Here is a 14,731-nt window from a genome sequence, read left to right on the forward strand (position 1 = left end):
GACCTGCATTGGATACAAAGCATAGACACGGCGTATTGGATTAACACTGTCGATGGGATGGGATGGGATTATAGGGGATGATTATACCAACATGAGTTACGTGAACACGGGGTTAGGATGACATCATCTGTACGATAGCAAATGAAACGGAACGTTCAAACACTACTTAGCTGACGTGATTAGTATTGTCAGTTCAACGTCTTCACCCAAACCGGTCTGCATTCCCTTTCCCACTCCCCACACTCTCCAATATCTCCATGAAACGACTCTTCTTCTCTTTCCTTTCTCCCCTCCTCAGCCCGAACCCTTGAGTCCCTTGCAACTCAAACAATCTGTCCCATTGCTCTAGCCAATCTACGCCTCGTGGTGGAGCCGGTTTGCGTTTTATCAACGGAGCGAAGTGCGGGAGGGAGGGTGAGGAGGGGGATATATGGTAGGGGCGCTGGAGTAGCGGGGGTGGGGAGGGTGAGGGTGATGGGGATGGTGATGGAGACGGTGAAGGTGAAGGGCTTGGTGCTGGAGTGGTCGACCTGTGATGGTACGGCGATGGAGATGATGCGCGTAGTGTGTTGTTTAGAGGAAAGGGTTTCTTTTTTGAGAGGTGCGACTTCGGTAGAGGTGCGAAGGTTAGGTTGCGGGTTGGATGCGTGGATGGTAGGGGTGTGCCGGGGCGGAGCGAGGGCGGTATGGGATCTGACGGTGAAGATGGTCGAGAGGTCGAAGTGAGGGTCGACGATGCGGGTGAAGACGCAGTTGTAGGCGTAGCTAGACATGTTGATGGTTCGGCCTGACGCGCAAATTCGTTATTGTCTGAGGGCGTGATAGGTTTGAGGTATTCAGAAGGTGTCCTTGCGAGACAGTCGTCAATCAGCTCCCGTGTCGAGGGTTGCTCTGGTACTGATGGTAGACGCCCGAGACATTCAAGAACTAGATCTTTGGTACTGGGCGCTTGCGGTATCTCTGGCGTGGGTGGTAGGGGCTTGTCAACATCTATGTCGGGAGTCAATGATCTTGTTGAGGGCCGGGAAGTCCGCAAGTTCCGGGACCGTACGGTCGGTTCTTGGTGATGAAGATCATTTTCGTACATGTTATGTAATGACGGGATCTTGAGCTGCGGTGCGAGCTTGTTTGCCTCAGGCTGACGCTTTCCTGTCGATGTACGGTGTCTGGTGTCGAGACTCTCTGATGGCTTGTCAGTTCTCGAAGAGGTCGTTGCTTTGCCCAAGTACTGTGCTGCTATAGCATTCAGTTCCGGGTCATCATCGATACTCCACTTCTTCCCTCCTAGATCGCTACCTCTCCCCATCTCTTCAAACTCACTTGCCCTTCCATGCCTATAACACAACCCTTCATCATGTACATGATACTCGCATCCCTTCACATCACTAATACCTGTCACGATATCCTCCACAGAATTTCGTAGCATACCTAGCATCCTCCTGTCATACGCGAACATTTTGTCCGTAACAAACTTCCGCAGTAGCGTGGACGCGTGTTTCTCTAGATACAACATCTCAAGAATCTTTTGGTCGAAAGTTTGTGCGGGGTCAAGAATAGAAGCTAACTTGTCGATGATGTAGTCTTGGAAGTTGGGTTGCGAGAACGCGGAGCCGACGATGTGCGCGTATATGAGATCGATACAGGAGCGGAGTTGAAGGGATGATTGATCGGAGAACTTGACAGCGCCGGTGTTGAGCCACTCGATATAAAGCTTGAAGCCCGCTGGATCGATGTCGCCGAGCTGAATGGGTAGTAAAGGTCTAACATCGCGTACTTGCTGTGGAAGGTAGATGCAAAGGTACGGTGAGCGTTCGGCTATAGCGTAGTCGACTCCGATGTGTTCTGTGGGGCAGTGCTCCGAGAGGGTTGTTCGACCTGCAAGAACAAAAGTTATCGACTTCAAAGCTGATCTAGCCGAAGATATAGTGGCCTCGCGCTGCGAGGGCGTCGTATACATGCCGAGCGATATGGTGTCGCGAGACAATGGAGACATGTTTGTCGAGTTCCGTACCTGGCGTCTTCATCTTAGTCTTACGATGAATTGTTATGGAAGAAAAGTGATGTGTAAATCGTCTTCATGCCTAGATTCTGAATCACTTCCAGTCATGGCCAGGCGAGCGGTGACATCAGCAGTCAACGTGAGCTTCGTTTGCTAGTAGTAACGTGACAAAACTACCAATGACAAACAGTCGCGCGCTTCACACGAACGCTGCTCGATATGACCAAACCTTGTCCTACGATACTGACAACTTACAAAGCCTTGCTTCCTGGTTGGACTCTGATCACCGTACCATTGCGCATCCTTGAAAGATCGTGACATCCTCCACTCTTCGACATGGGAAACCTCTTTACCGATAAGATGTCGTCTTCAGAAAAGCGCGACATCCAAAGGAGGCTCGAGCGCGGCAGCATGCCTCCGCGCATACCAACAGGCTTTCCAGGCGTCAACCCAGAAAATTACCTACACCACGGAACATCACGATCATCGCAATCCCGCAGCAGTGTCCCGGCCAGTCCAAGAAGCCAGAAACCTAGGAACGTCGACCGCATTTTCGATGGAAGTGACCATATCAGCGATACAGGTCGCAAGTTTCGCCGTCGCCCAAGCATCGAGGCACGCACAAGAAAGAGCGATTATCATACGCTGCTTGAAGGCGGGAGCCTGTGGAGTGACGATGAAGTCATCGATGATGTTGACGCGGACGTGCAAGGACCAGTGCAGTCAGAGCCTGTGAGAGAAGAGTCATCCAACAGAGTGCAGGTACAGTTTGCACCGCCGATACCAGATGCGGCTGTGGATACGCCGAGACAGTCAATGATCAGCGTACTATATGGCCGTCAGAACCCAGATTCCTGGTACTTGACACGGCGCTTGGCTAGATTACCTGCCGTGAATGTTCCCGACAACATCGATTCGCCTACTCTCCTCAGACGCCGCAACATCGATGCTGACGCGGCGGAACTGCATCAAATATGGCGACGCACTGGCGTTATTCCAACCCGCTACCGCGACGTCAACTTCGACCTCGACGGTGTCAATCCGCAGCACACGTGGATGGCATGCTGGCCATTGATCAACGCAACGATACATGGCTACGTGATAGATGATGTCGAATTCGTTGACCGCGTGATGGACCTGCTCGAGGAAAAGATAGTGAAGGGCGTACGACCAGATATCGATACCATCTCGCACATCTTTGGCGAGAAAAGACACAACATGCCGAAAGCTCTAGGTCGCTTTCTAGTCGATCGATGGGTTGACAACGCGACGGAAGGGTTCGGCGACGTCGACCCGTCAGACTTGCCGCAGCCATTCCTCTGTTCCGCGCTTGAGACAGCTATGCGACGCGTTTCAAATGATGAATGGTCTTCGTCGCCGGCGGGCTGTCAGTACCATACGCATGCGAAGCCCGAAGAGTGCTACAAGCAGAGAACTGCACCTGAGGAAGCAAAAAGGCAACAACGCTATAAATACCGACGGCAGAAAGCGAGCCACGAAGCTGAGCAGGTCGCTGCAGATTCTATTGAATGTGGCATTGTTGTAGTTGACTGGGAGGGGCGAAGACTTGAGCAACACAGGAGGCTGCGCGACGAAAGTGATGCCTTTTTGCCTGCTTTCGATGACCGGATCGGAACTGCAGACCAAATACACAAGGCGGATCCTTCCGACGGACTTGATGTACTAGACGACACAGACGCGAATAACCAGCTCAATGCTAAATCCCTGTCGTCGTCCATGTTCGGCACGGCGCAAGCTGCTGGCCCTGTCGACGAGGTGAAGTTTGCGCCACCAGCACGCGAACCACCACCGATGCCGCCATCGCCAAACGCACGCGTCGGACGCGATGACAGCGCTGTTAAAAACGACCAGACCTATGGTGCACTTTTGAGGGATCAGCAAATTCAGTTCTCGTTGTTTGACGGCGCGATGCAGGCTGTGAAGATCGAAGGGAATAATAGTGAGTCAATCGCGTTGGGCGCACCTGCCATGCCGCGAGACTCAGACGCGAACGCACGGACCGTCTCAGGGGAGAGTCCACGCCGAAGAGAGCGCAGAACATGTCCCGGATCATTTCCGGAGTCGAGATCTGGGAGTCTGAATAAGGCTGATGCCGCGTAGCTGGCATTTTTGGATTTTGCGAGCCCGATCTAGTGTTGGTTAGAGAGCGCGTGTTGGTCACACAAGACAGAATGTGTGGAATTGGCTGTTCGATTGCTAGGTGTTTATAATGATGTATGTAGTTTCAATGCGGTCTTAAAACGTTTTCGAATTGCTCAGAAGATGGCAGTGCCGTTGACGTGTGAGCTTACTCCGCCTATGATGCTGTTAGCGATGGCAAGAGCTTATTACCCGGGGTAATCAACGTACCTGGGCAGTTAGCAGGCGCAGAGGTGAAGAAGAAGAACCACCTGTTCTTCTCGCGGCACGTTTGCGCAAGCTTCTCGAGATCCAGCATTTCGCCAAGCGGCATTCCCCAAAGGGCGAGGATGTACTCGTGGAGGTGATAGTCTAGCAACGTCAGCCTGATGTTGCACGTAGATTTGAGAAAACATACTCTCATGCGTCGGCCATGCCTCAAACGCCGGTGCATCACCAGCGACAGACGCGAAGTAACTATCATGCAGCCAATCCAAAATCTTCTCTTCCTGACTCACACCAGCATACCGCTGACCATCCTCACCATCCTTACCGCTACCATGTCGAAGAGCAGCCTTGCTTCGATCCTCATCACTCTTGCTGTCGTAAGCCTCCTTCCATCCGCTGCGGATGAACAGCATATCTCCCGGCTTGATGTCACCGCCTTGAGCCGCGGGGCGAATATCAATCCCCTGGTCTTGGCCGCATTGATACAGGTCCTGCCATGAGATGGGGTAGTAGTCGTAGGGGTCGTAGTTGATACCCTTCTTGTACGCGTAGCCCCGGTAGTCTAGAAGGATACCGCGACCTGCGATGCCGTGCTCGGCCCAGTGGTGGATGGAACACTTGTGGTTTGCGTTTGGGCCTGTGACATCGCTGCCTTTGGTCTATACTGGATGTCAGCAAAAGTTCGTGGTGACGAGTCTAGATACATACGCCATTGTAGAACGATCCACTGGGAATATGAGCGAAATGTCGGAAGCCATCCCATTGCGTGCCAGACTGGGTGTTCATATGATACACATCGTCGTAGGCAATGCCTTCAGCCAGGGTCTTGATCTCATGCTGAAAAACCTCACGACCAAACGCGGGAACATTCGGCACGTTGAGAGGCAAGCTATATTGCGGTCAGTCGAAACACACTAGAAGAATGATGAGGATACGGACTTTACAGGCACGATCTCACCCGATCGTATCTCTCTTGCAGCCGCTGCGACGCGTGTAGGTGTTAGGAGATTGAGACGGCCGATCTACATGTGATGAGTTTCGGCCCGCAAATAGATTGGGGTTCGGTCGAACTCACGTAGTCGTTATCACCCCAAACCCACGCAGCCTCTGGTGGGGCACCGGGGATCTGAGGTAGTTCTTTCCTTGTCGGAAATTTGGTACTATCTGGATCCCACGGTATGGTTGTTGCCGTCTTATTCATGGTAAGAAAATCTTTGATCTGCGTCAAGCGCTGACTGGCAGTGGAGGTTTTCGGGTCGGCCATGGTCCTGAGGAAGCGGCAATCGGGCTTTGTCGGTTTTTGGTATGGTAGTTGCGGGTTTTGCAACTTCTGAACAGGTCGTCTTCAAGGTATCCCTAGATAATCAACGATAGCTCTCTCGCTGCTATGACGTTTACCCCGCATTTCTTGGAGCTGGTGGAGCCGCTCGGGCACCGAGGCATTTGTGGGGTCGCAGCTCTTCCGCCCTGACTACCGGCGAACGACTCGATCATCCAACCTTACCATGTTTCATGGACAACATGCTGGCATACTTCTTGCACGGTTTCGTTGCTCTCAAATATATTTGCGCGCGTAGAATTGAGATGGCTGTGGCGCTAGCACGCGTAAGTTGTTGGTGGAATTATCGGGGTGGATGACGTAAGGCGGCTAATCACCACTCTAGCCGTAGCGTTTCCAGAATCCCAAGATTGCCACCTGGGTCACTCTTGGCCAAAAGCTTGTCGCAGGGTCAAGAAAGTCTTGTTCACTGCGGGGAGTCTTATATTCAACATCAAAGGTGTTTGAGCGTAAGTTCGATCAGTGATGCCAGCAAAAAGACGCAGTGTCTATTGGATGGTCCCCAGATAAACTCGTAGAGTCGAAACAGCGTCAGGGTACGCACTAAGCTCTGACCGTCGCGTCGTATACCACGCTTCCGGGATCATGGCTAGATCGGCATGATGTAGGTTTCGTTGCTGTACGGCGGAGCGGTACGTACTACACCCATAAGCTTCGCCTTTCGTTCAAACACCGCTCGGGTAAACCTCTCGATATTCAAACACCGTGAGCTTTACTCACTTCGTCAGCGCAATCAACAACCTTCTCGGTCTGTTGGTGTCCGAGCCGTCGATCCAAGCGAAAGGTCGTCCCTCCTACGGACGATTGGCGCATCACGAGTGCCTCCCTTATATCGATTTAGCCGGTTGCTATCATGACACCGTCTTATGGCCGGGCCATTGGTCGCAACAGCTCGCATCAGCACAGTCCGCGAAGAGGCGCGGAAGCAACAGTGCATCCTTCTAGTGCGCGCAAAGTTGTTGGAGGGATAATTCTAGTCCGTTGCGCCGTTGGGCCGGCTCCCGTTGGCGTGGTTCGCGTCGCGTTAATGAAGGCATATAAACTCCGACCCCAGAGTTGTACCCCAGATTGTAGCTCATCCCCAGATCTCTTCTCTACCCCATCTTTCTACCCACTGTTCTTGCGACATGGCTTCCGCGGACGAGAAGCCGAGCGCTATCGGCATGGAGCATGTGTCCGACACCTCAATCGACCACGCCGTGGCGTATGAGGAGGGCAAGGAGGCTGGCCTAAGCGAGGCTCATATCTGCACCGAGGCAGATAGCAAACGCATCCTGCGCAAGACAGACATCTGGATGTTGTCGCTTCTTTGCATGGTGTACTTCCTGCAATCTGCCGACAAGGGAATCATCGGATTGACAGCCGTCTATGGTCTGAAAGAGGACGCCCATCTCGTTGGCAACGACTACTCAAACATCGGCAACATCGGATACTATGCGCAACTCGGGGTGCAGCCTTTGGCCGCCTGGATCCTCGTCAAGCTTCGATACCGTCACGTTCTTCCCGTCATCATCACATGCTGGGGTATTTCAGTTGCCGGTGGCCTCGGTGGTTCTAGGAATTACGCCGGGCTGCTGGCATCGCGATTCTTCCTCGGTGCCTTTGAGGCTATGGTCGTTCCCTTGTTCTCGATGATCACCATTGCCTTCTACAGGCGTTCCGAGCAGCCATTCCGCGTGGCTTGCTGGTACAGCTGCTATGGTCTTAGCACCGTGCTCAGCTCACCCATCGTTTACGGTTTCGCTCAGATACACTCGTCCTCGCTGTACCGCTACCAGATGGTGTACCTCTTTTTCGGGCTCTTGACTATCGTAATCGGTCTTATCACATACTGGTGGGCCCACGATAGCCCCGGCGAGGCTCGTTTCCTGACACCGGAGGATCGCTTGAAGGCTGTTGACCGAGTGAAGGCGAATCAACAGGGTATTGTCTCGCACAAGTTCAACTGGAAGCATGTCGGCGAAGCCCTGACTGAACCCAAATACTGGCTGTACATGATCATGGTCATCGCTGTCAATGCTGGTGCGTCGGTTTCTTCGGTCTTCGGCTCCATTATCCTGAAGAATCTGGCTGGATTCAGTTCGGACGAAGCTGTCTTGCTGAACATGCCTTTCGGAGCGCTTCAGGTCGTTTCCATTCTTGGTGCGTCATGGCTCGCCTACCGTTTCAAGCGCAAGTCGCCATTTTTCCTCGGCCTAGTCACCATCGTTATTGTTGGTGTTGCCCTTTTGGTTGCGCTACCAAAAACTCCAGACAACAAGGGTGGTCTTCTCGCAGGTTACTATTTGATCGCCTTCGTATACGCCATTAACCCTTTGCTCATCTCTTGGATGGGCTCCAACTGCGCCGGACAAACCAAGAAGGCCGTCTACTACACTTCTTTCAACGCCGGCAACGCTGTAGGCAACATCATCACCCCTTACATCTTTGATGCGAAGTTCCAACCGCAATACGTAAGTATCTCCCATCCTGTCGTATATTCAGCCGAAGTCTCATCGCTAACAATACGTTTTTAGGTCAACGCTCTCAAGGGCATCTTGATCATCTGGTGCATCCTCTGGGGTGTTGTTGTCGCTCAAGTTCTTCTCATCACCTGGATGCAGAAGAAGAAGTGCGATCAGCGCGAGGCGGCTGGTCTTCCCAGGAACCCCATCGATTATTCGATGAGCGGCCATTTCCATGAGGCAGGTGCCGAGGTCCACGGAGAAAACGGTCTGCAAGACATGACAGACAAGGAGAACATCTACTTCCAGTACTTGTTGTAGTCTCGGATGGAGCTTAGTCATACCTTGATCGCTTTTTCGTAGTAGATACCAATGCATGAGCTTGATCAATCAAAATGGCCCATTTTCAGTGTATCTGGCGTCTCGTCAACTCGGTAATTCTCGTCGTTCAGGTCCAGCGATGTCGTGCCAGGTTGCCGTAAGCCTAATCACAGTGGTGTGAAGGCTCACGAGTTTGCGAGGACCGGAAGTGCGACGGGCAGCATCGACTTTGATAAGGCGTGGGGCATGCCCAGGTACATTAGCACAGAACGCGATTCAGGATGCTCGCTTATGTCAGCCACACATGACTAGCATGACGCGTCGCGTCATTCAACCCCTCGGCGTACTTCTGCAACAACAGCATGCCTAGGTGGTCACCAACGCCAACTCCTTGACGATGGACCTAGACTACACAATTGCCACCTTCATTTCTTCGCTGCTCGAATGATCACGCGGTCACAGCTCATTTTCGCCTGCTTCTTCGTCCCTTGTATCTCAATCCTCCTACTGCCGCTTCTATACGCCCGTCTACGGCACCCAGCAGATTCGATGCCTGCACGAGTATCACCAGACGAAGTAGCGTCTGCCCTTCTTTCCGAGAAGGGACTAGAACTTCAATCTCTTCAAATCATCCAGTCGTTATGGGCAGGCTACGGCGAGATATGTCGCGTGTTCGCTAATCCGATAGGCTCGCCCGATTCGACGAAATCCTACGTGCTCAAGCTTGTAAACCCCCCACCGACGAAGGCCAGCGACGAAGGCCATACCAGAAAGATCTTGAGCTATCAGATTGAACAATACTTCTATAGCCATCTCGCTCCTCAAATGCCAGCAACCTTACCGGTCGCCGAATGCGTCGCTAGCATCAACAAGCACAACATGGATGGCACCTCGATGACTGCGATGTTATTGAGCGATTTGAAACAACAATATCCTGTGGCTGGAGAGAAGCGCGACGTGTTGACAACGACCCAGGCTTATGCCGCGCTGGATTGGCTCTCTGGTTTTCATGGCTTCTGGTGGACTCGCGTCAAGTCTCTAGACGCTGCGTCTCTGGTCCTACCACCGCTCGAGGAAGTACAACGTTATGGGCAGGCCTCGTCGAACAAATCGGTGTGGCTCAATGGCGGATACACGTATCTTGCGACGCGTCGCAAGGAGTACAATACCCTGGCGAAGGATTACGACGCCGAGTGGAATGAGCCACTCACGGACTGGGTCGATGGCGAAGACCTATCCATCTCCGAGATAGCGGCAGCGTTCCTCTCACCGAAGGCTACCGGCCGATCACCAATCGAAGCATATCAAACCCTCATCCATGGTGATGTCAAGTCTGAAAACATGTTCACCAGCAAGTCGGGTGAGGAGGTCGCATTCTACGACTTCCAGTACACTGGTCTTGGCCTGGGAGTCTGTGATCTCGCCAAGTTCTTCACATGCTCCGTCCCGCTAAGCATGCTCGTTGCCGACTCGCATATCCCGCGGGAGCTATCCATGCAAGAAGGCGAGAAGCAGCTGTTGCAACGATACTGGGAAAGGCTGAGAGAGACTGGCAAACAAGAGTACAACTGGTCGATCTTCGTACGACACTGGGAGACAGCGCTCGTAGACTGGCTCCGCTTTCAGGCCAGCTGGGGCTTCTGGGGAAACACCGAATGGTTGGAAGCTAGGGTGCGGAGCATACTCAAGGATCAAGAGTGGAGGGACGCATTGATCAGTAACGTGGACAAGGCGAGTATCCGCAAGTAGGTGAATTTCACCGGAAAGAGCGACCTCATTCGCTGTCCCTAAAGCGTTCTGTACCTTCACTCGATGCAAACATCGGTCACACTGGCGCTGAATCCTTCTCCTCGCCCTCAATGAGACTTCATATGGTCTATTAATGTACTCTCGGTAATAACTCGGCTGGAATGGCCAAGTGGTAAGGCGTCGCACTCGTATGTCGTACGATATGCGAAGATCCTGAGTTCAATCCTCAGTTTCAGCTGTTAAATCCTTTTTGTCTCACCTTTTTTGTCGCCAGATCCACTTACGCGCCAAGTGAAGTCTTTTGGCAATGCATATAGCTGATGTAGATGAGGCAGATGAGACAAATGGTTGGTTGGGTATCGCTGACCCCGGCCTGCATGTTGTGGCTTAGAGAACCCCGCAATCAGGAGAAGGATACTTAAAACCCGACAACGTCTACCACGACATCCCACTTTCCACTCCCGCTCGAATCCCATACGGCCCGTATGACCCAACACATGTCCAACTCGGATCAGTCAGGCCACCTTCTTTCATCGTTGTCCAGCACATCAATGCTCACTGAACAGCCACCCTGCGAATACATCGATGGCGTACCACTGGACTGGTCTGGCCGCGGCACGTCTCACGTTGATTACGACAAGTCAGAGATACTTCCTCTCACACAGGGCAAATTCCTCGGTCATGGAATGCACGGTGGGGTATATGAAACAGACTGTAACGATGTTAAGCTTGCCTGGAAGCGCAAATACTGCCGTCGGAAGATAGGTGAAAGAGAAAGACGCGAGATCGAAATCATCAAGAAGCTCTCGCATCGCCATGTCATCCGGCTAGTGGGCACCTATACCCACGGTTCATTCCTGGGGTTGCTACTATGGCCTGTCGCGATATGCGATCTTGCGACTCTTATTGAGGATGTGGACTGGCTACAAAAAAGGGTCTTGGTCGAACGTGGACTTCCAGTGGAGCTTCCAGAAGACTGGATGGATCATGTGGATGACCGGCAAGCAAGATTGGAAGCCCTAGGAGTGGCTTTCTATGATTCCATGTCCTTGATCCGCAACTCTGCGGTAGCCGTTTTGAAACGAACGATCGGTTGCATAGCCAGTGCCGTCGCATACCTTCATGTGTCCAACATCAAGCACAAAGATCTGAAGCCATCCAATATCTTGCTTTCTAGGGATGGATTATGGCTTGCGGACTTCGGAACGGCGACAGACTTCTCCGTACTGACTTCAAGCGTTACAGACGAAGGGGAACGCGGAACGCTAAAGTATTTTGCGCCAGAAGTCGCTAACTTCGAGCCCAACGGACGTGCAGCCGACATCTTCTCCATGGGCTGCATCTTTCTCGAGATAATGACCTTGTGCTGTGGGCATACTCTCGAACTCACCAATGATCTCCGAAATTCGAACGACCGATCCTATCAGTCAAACATTGCCAATGTCATTGCTTGGTTCCACACTGGAGCTCGGCTGGAATACACAGTACCCGACACCCAATTCCTTGGCATGATACGGTGGATGATGGAGAAACAAGCTCTTCGGCGCCCAACTGCTCAGATGGTTGAGGAAAGGATCGCTCTGATAAGTGGTTTCGCCCAAGCTGGAAGTCGAGCTCCAGGTCGAGTTCTAGGGTTTTATCGAACCTGTTGCAACCCGGATACTGTTGCCCATGATGTCACTGCACCACGGATGTTTCCAGATACCCAGTTCACGGTCCACGTTAAGATGGGCAGCGCAAGTAGATTGTCTGGGATACTAGGCGGCGCCAGGTATGAATTTTACGTATCCCTCAGCGACGAGAGCTGTATCCAAAAAGTCGTGTTCTTCGTAAGTGTTCTAAATCGTGCCTTTCCACCGGGACATTTACTGACATACCATGCCTAAGGCTACAAGCCTTGATACTTCGCAAGCCACCCTCAACGCATCCCCATACGCCATCAGCGATCAGAGCTCTTCTAGAGCCAGTGCATACATCGTTCTTCGCCCAGGCTTCACGTGGACTAGCTCTCTAGCCTGGGCTGTGCCGAACACCAAGGAGAAGAGGATGATGCCACTGGTGTGGGAAGCAGCCGCGAACAAATCAATTTCTGAAACCAAAGTCCTTCTCAGTGTGTGTAGAGTCCCGCAACATCTGGAGCTTGCAGAGTAGAATATCGAAGGCAATTCCATTGAATGATCGACATCCAGACTTTAGGTGAGATGCGTAAGTGTTGGAGGAATGTAGCGTAGGAAAAGAACACAATACCAGCGCACAATAGGATCCTGGCGCGCCGGTCTCTTTTGGTCATCCCCGGTGGAGCGGCTCGCATAATGGGATTGTGTAGCATGCATGACGTATCAGCGTTGTGGTAAGCGCTAGTGGTGTGCAGATTCTTGGCGCACTTGCATATCCCGCCCTGCTGAATATGCTGACACTATTATTGGCGAGTTACTCAAAAGCTTATGATACTGTCTCACGTTACATGCGCGAAGTCTCTAGCGTGTGCACATATAGCTTGCCGAGGCCCCTCACGCGGAAGATGCGATCCCCTCGCATCCACCACCGCACTTATCATGGACCGCCTCTGGGATTCGATACGTAGTAGCGCATCGAAAGAGCTCGCTGCGTCTCTGATTGGAATATGGATCCTGTACTGGCTCGCCGTCGGCGTGTACAGGGCGTATTTCCATCCTCTAGCAAACATTCCCGGGCCAAAGGTACGACCTGGAAGACAACGTGTGCTATGAGGGACTTTAGATGACGACTAACGCTGTGTAGTTGGCAGCATTCACGTTTTGGTACGAATTCTACTATGAGATCTATCCGCACAAATTCCAGTACTTGTGGAAGATCAAGCAGCTACACGAAGAATACGGTGCGCCATGAACACTTTTGTCTGCCTTACGGCTCTGACCGCAGCAACAGGGCCCATCATACGTATCAATCCTCTTCAAGTCCATATCCACGATGTAGACTATTTCGACACGATCTACGCATCCGGCATGAATCACAAGCGAGATCGCTGTAGTTGGTCGTTTCACACCGGTGCAAAGTCCTGGGAAGGCGCAATACTAGACACCATAGACCATGACTTGCACAAGATGCGACGAAACGCCCTAGCGCCTTTCTTCAGCAAGCGCTCGGTCCAAGCTCTCGAAGAGCTCGTTGTAAACAACACCACAAAGCTTATGAATCGTTTCGCCGGCGAACTTGAGAAGGAAGGCCCCAAAGCCGGTGTAGTAAATCTCAACGACGCATACGCCGCTTTCACCATGGACACCATTTCCGAGTACTGTTTCGGCGAGTCGATCAAAGCTTTAGACCACGACGATTACGCTAAGATCTGGCTCAAGGTCATGCACGACGGGATTCAAATCGAGCCATTTGCGCGCCAATTCCCTACTATCATGAACTTTATGCTCGATCTTCCGCCAAAAGTTGTCGAAAAACTAAGCCCCGGGGTAGCCACAGTGAACACCTTCAGTCTCAGGACGCTAGGCAGAATCGAACGCATTATGAATTTTGAGGACGGCGATGGCGATACGAAGAACCTGAGACGCACGATTTTTCATGACATACGGGATGATGTTGGTTGTAAACTTCCGGAGAAAGAGAAACATCCTAAGCGGTTGACGGCGGATGCTAGTGTTATCCTTGGTGCGGGGACGGAGACGACGGCAAGGACACTTGCGGTCACTACTTACTACTTGATCAAGAACTCAGAAGTTGGAGAGAAATTAAGACAGGAGCTGAAGACCGTGATGCCAACGGTAGATCACGAAGTCTCGCTACCTCAATTAGAGGCCCTGCCATACCTGGTAAGTCGTATACTCCATGCTAGAAACCAAACGATGCTAACCAACATCTCAGACCGCAGTAATAAACGAAGGCCTCCGCACCGCCCACGGCGTCTCCTCCCGCCAACCCCGTATCCCCACCGGCGAATCCCTCCAATACAAGCAGTACACCCTCCCCCGCGGCACCCCCATCATGCAATCCTCCTACCTCCTCCACACCGACCCTGCCATCTACCCCGACCCCTTCGCCTTCCGCCCAGAGCGGTGGCTCGAGAACCCCAAACTCACGCGCTATCTTTTTGCTTTCGGGCGCGGAAGCCGTAACTGCCTAGGCATGAATCTTGCTACGTCGGAATTGTATACGGGGCTTGCGATGATTTGGCGGAGGTTTAGGATGGAGGTGTTTGATACGGTTGAGGGGAGGGATGTGTTGACGAGTAATGATTGTTTTTTGGGGATGCCGGATTTAGGGAGTGAGGGGATTAAGGTTAGGATTTTGGGGGAGGTGGAGGGTTGATGGGCGTGCGTGGAGGGTGTGGTGTGGTGAGTTGTGTACGGCATGGTGCAGAAAATGGGGCAAAGATCTCAATTCATGTACGTTCTTATGCTGTCCAGTATATCTCTCTCCAATTCACCATACCCATCTCTAATTTTCCCATTTCTCCAGACCTCTCAGACAGCATTAAACCCCTCGCAACCACCATCATACGTACGATAACTCGGCGGCCTTGCA

At 52.2% G+C, this 14,731-nt stretch overlaps 6 protein-coding genes and 1 non-coding gene across 7 annotated transcripts; 5 read left to right on the top strand and 2 right to left on the bottom strand.

Annotated features, from left to right (window-relative positions):
- Positions 1-1,193: 1,193 nt before the first annotated feature.
- Positions 1,194-1,993, bottom strand: J4E93_010443 (uncharacterized protein; the record flags this gene model as incomplete). The annotated part of the gene is made up of 2 exons (XM_049348323.1): positions 1,194-1,233; positions 1,449-1,993. The coding sequence occupies 2 exons, from the start codon at positions 1,991-1,993 to the stop codon at positions 1,194-1,196; spliced, it is 585 nt and encodes a 194-aa protein (XP_049194552.1).
- Positions 1,994-2,335: 342 nt separating this feature from the next.
- Positions 2,336-4,120, top strand: J4E93_010444 (uncharacterized protein; the record flags this gene model as incomplete). Its single annotated transcript, XM_049348324.1, has 1 exon — positions 2,336-4,120. The coding sequence occupies one exon, from the start codon at positions 2,336-2,338 to the stop codon at positions 4,118-4,120; it is 1,785 nt and encodes a 594-aa protein (XP_049194553.1).
- Positions 4,121-4,275: 155 nt separating this feature from the next.
- On the bottom strand, positions 4,276-5,630 carry J4E93_010445 (uncharacterized protein; the record flags this gene model as incomplete). Its single annotated transcript, XM_049348325.1, has 6 exons — positions 4,276-4,316; positions 4,370-4,510; positions 4,557-5,025; positions 5,075-5,255; positions 5,306-5,388; positions 5,442-5,630. The coding sequence occupies 6 exons, from the start codon at positions 5,628-5,630 to the stop codon at positions 4,276-4,278; spliced, it is 1,104 nt and encodes a 367-aa protein (XP_049194554.1).
- A 1,202-nt stretch (positions 5,631-6,832) lies between these two features.
- On the top strand, positions 6,833-8,470 carry J4E93_010446 (uncharacterized protein; the record flags this gene model as incomplete). The annotated part of the gene is made up of 2 exons (XM_049348326.1): positions 6,833-8,158; positions 8,222-8,470. The coding sequence occupies 2 exons, from the start codon at positions 6,833-6,835 to the stop codon at positions 8,468-8,470; spliced, it is 1,575 nt and encodes a 524-aa protein (XP_049194555.1).
- Positions 8,471-9,019: 549 nt separating this feature from the next.
- Positions 9,020-10,219, top strand: J4E93_010447 (uncharacterized protein; the record flags this gene model as incomplete). The annotated part of the gene is made up of 1 exon (XM_049348327.1): positions 9,020-10,219. The coding sequence occupies one exon, from the start codon at positions 9,020-9,022 to the stop codon at positions 10,217-10,219; it is 1,200 nt and encodes a 399-aa protein (XP_049194556.1).
- A 155-nt stretch (positions 10,220-10,374) lies between these two features.
- Positions 10,375-10,457, top strand: J4E93_010448. Its single transcript has one exon. It is a non-coding gene; the product is annotated as a tRNA-Thr (tRNA).
- Positions 10,458-13,302: 2,845 nt separating this feature from the next.
- On the top strand, positions 13,303-14,515 carry J4E93_010449 (uncharacterized protein; the record flags this gene model as incomplete). Its single annotated transcript, XM_049348328.1, has 2 exons — positions 13,303-14,019; positions 14,072-14,515. The coding sequence occupies 2 exons, from the start codon at positions 13,303-13,305 to the stop codon at positions 14,513-14,515; spliced, it is 1,161 nt and encodes a 386-aa protein (XP_049194557.1).
- Between the last annotated feature and the right edge of the window lie 216 nt (positions 14,516-14,731).

Source organism: Alternaria ventricosa (genome assembly GCF_023758065.1).
Source record: "Alternaria ventricosa strain BMP 2768 chromosome Unknown scaffold_30, whole genome shotgun sequence".
NCBI classification, from domain to species: Eukaryota; Fungi; Ascomycota; class Dothideomycetes; order Pleosporales; family Pleosporaceae; genus Alternaria; species Alternaria ventricosa.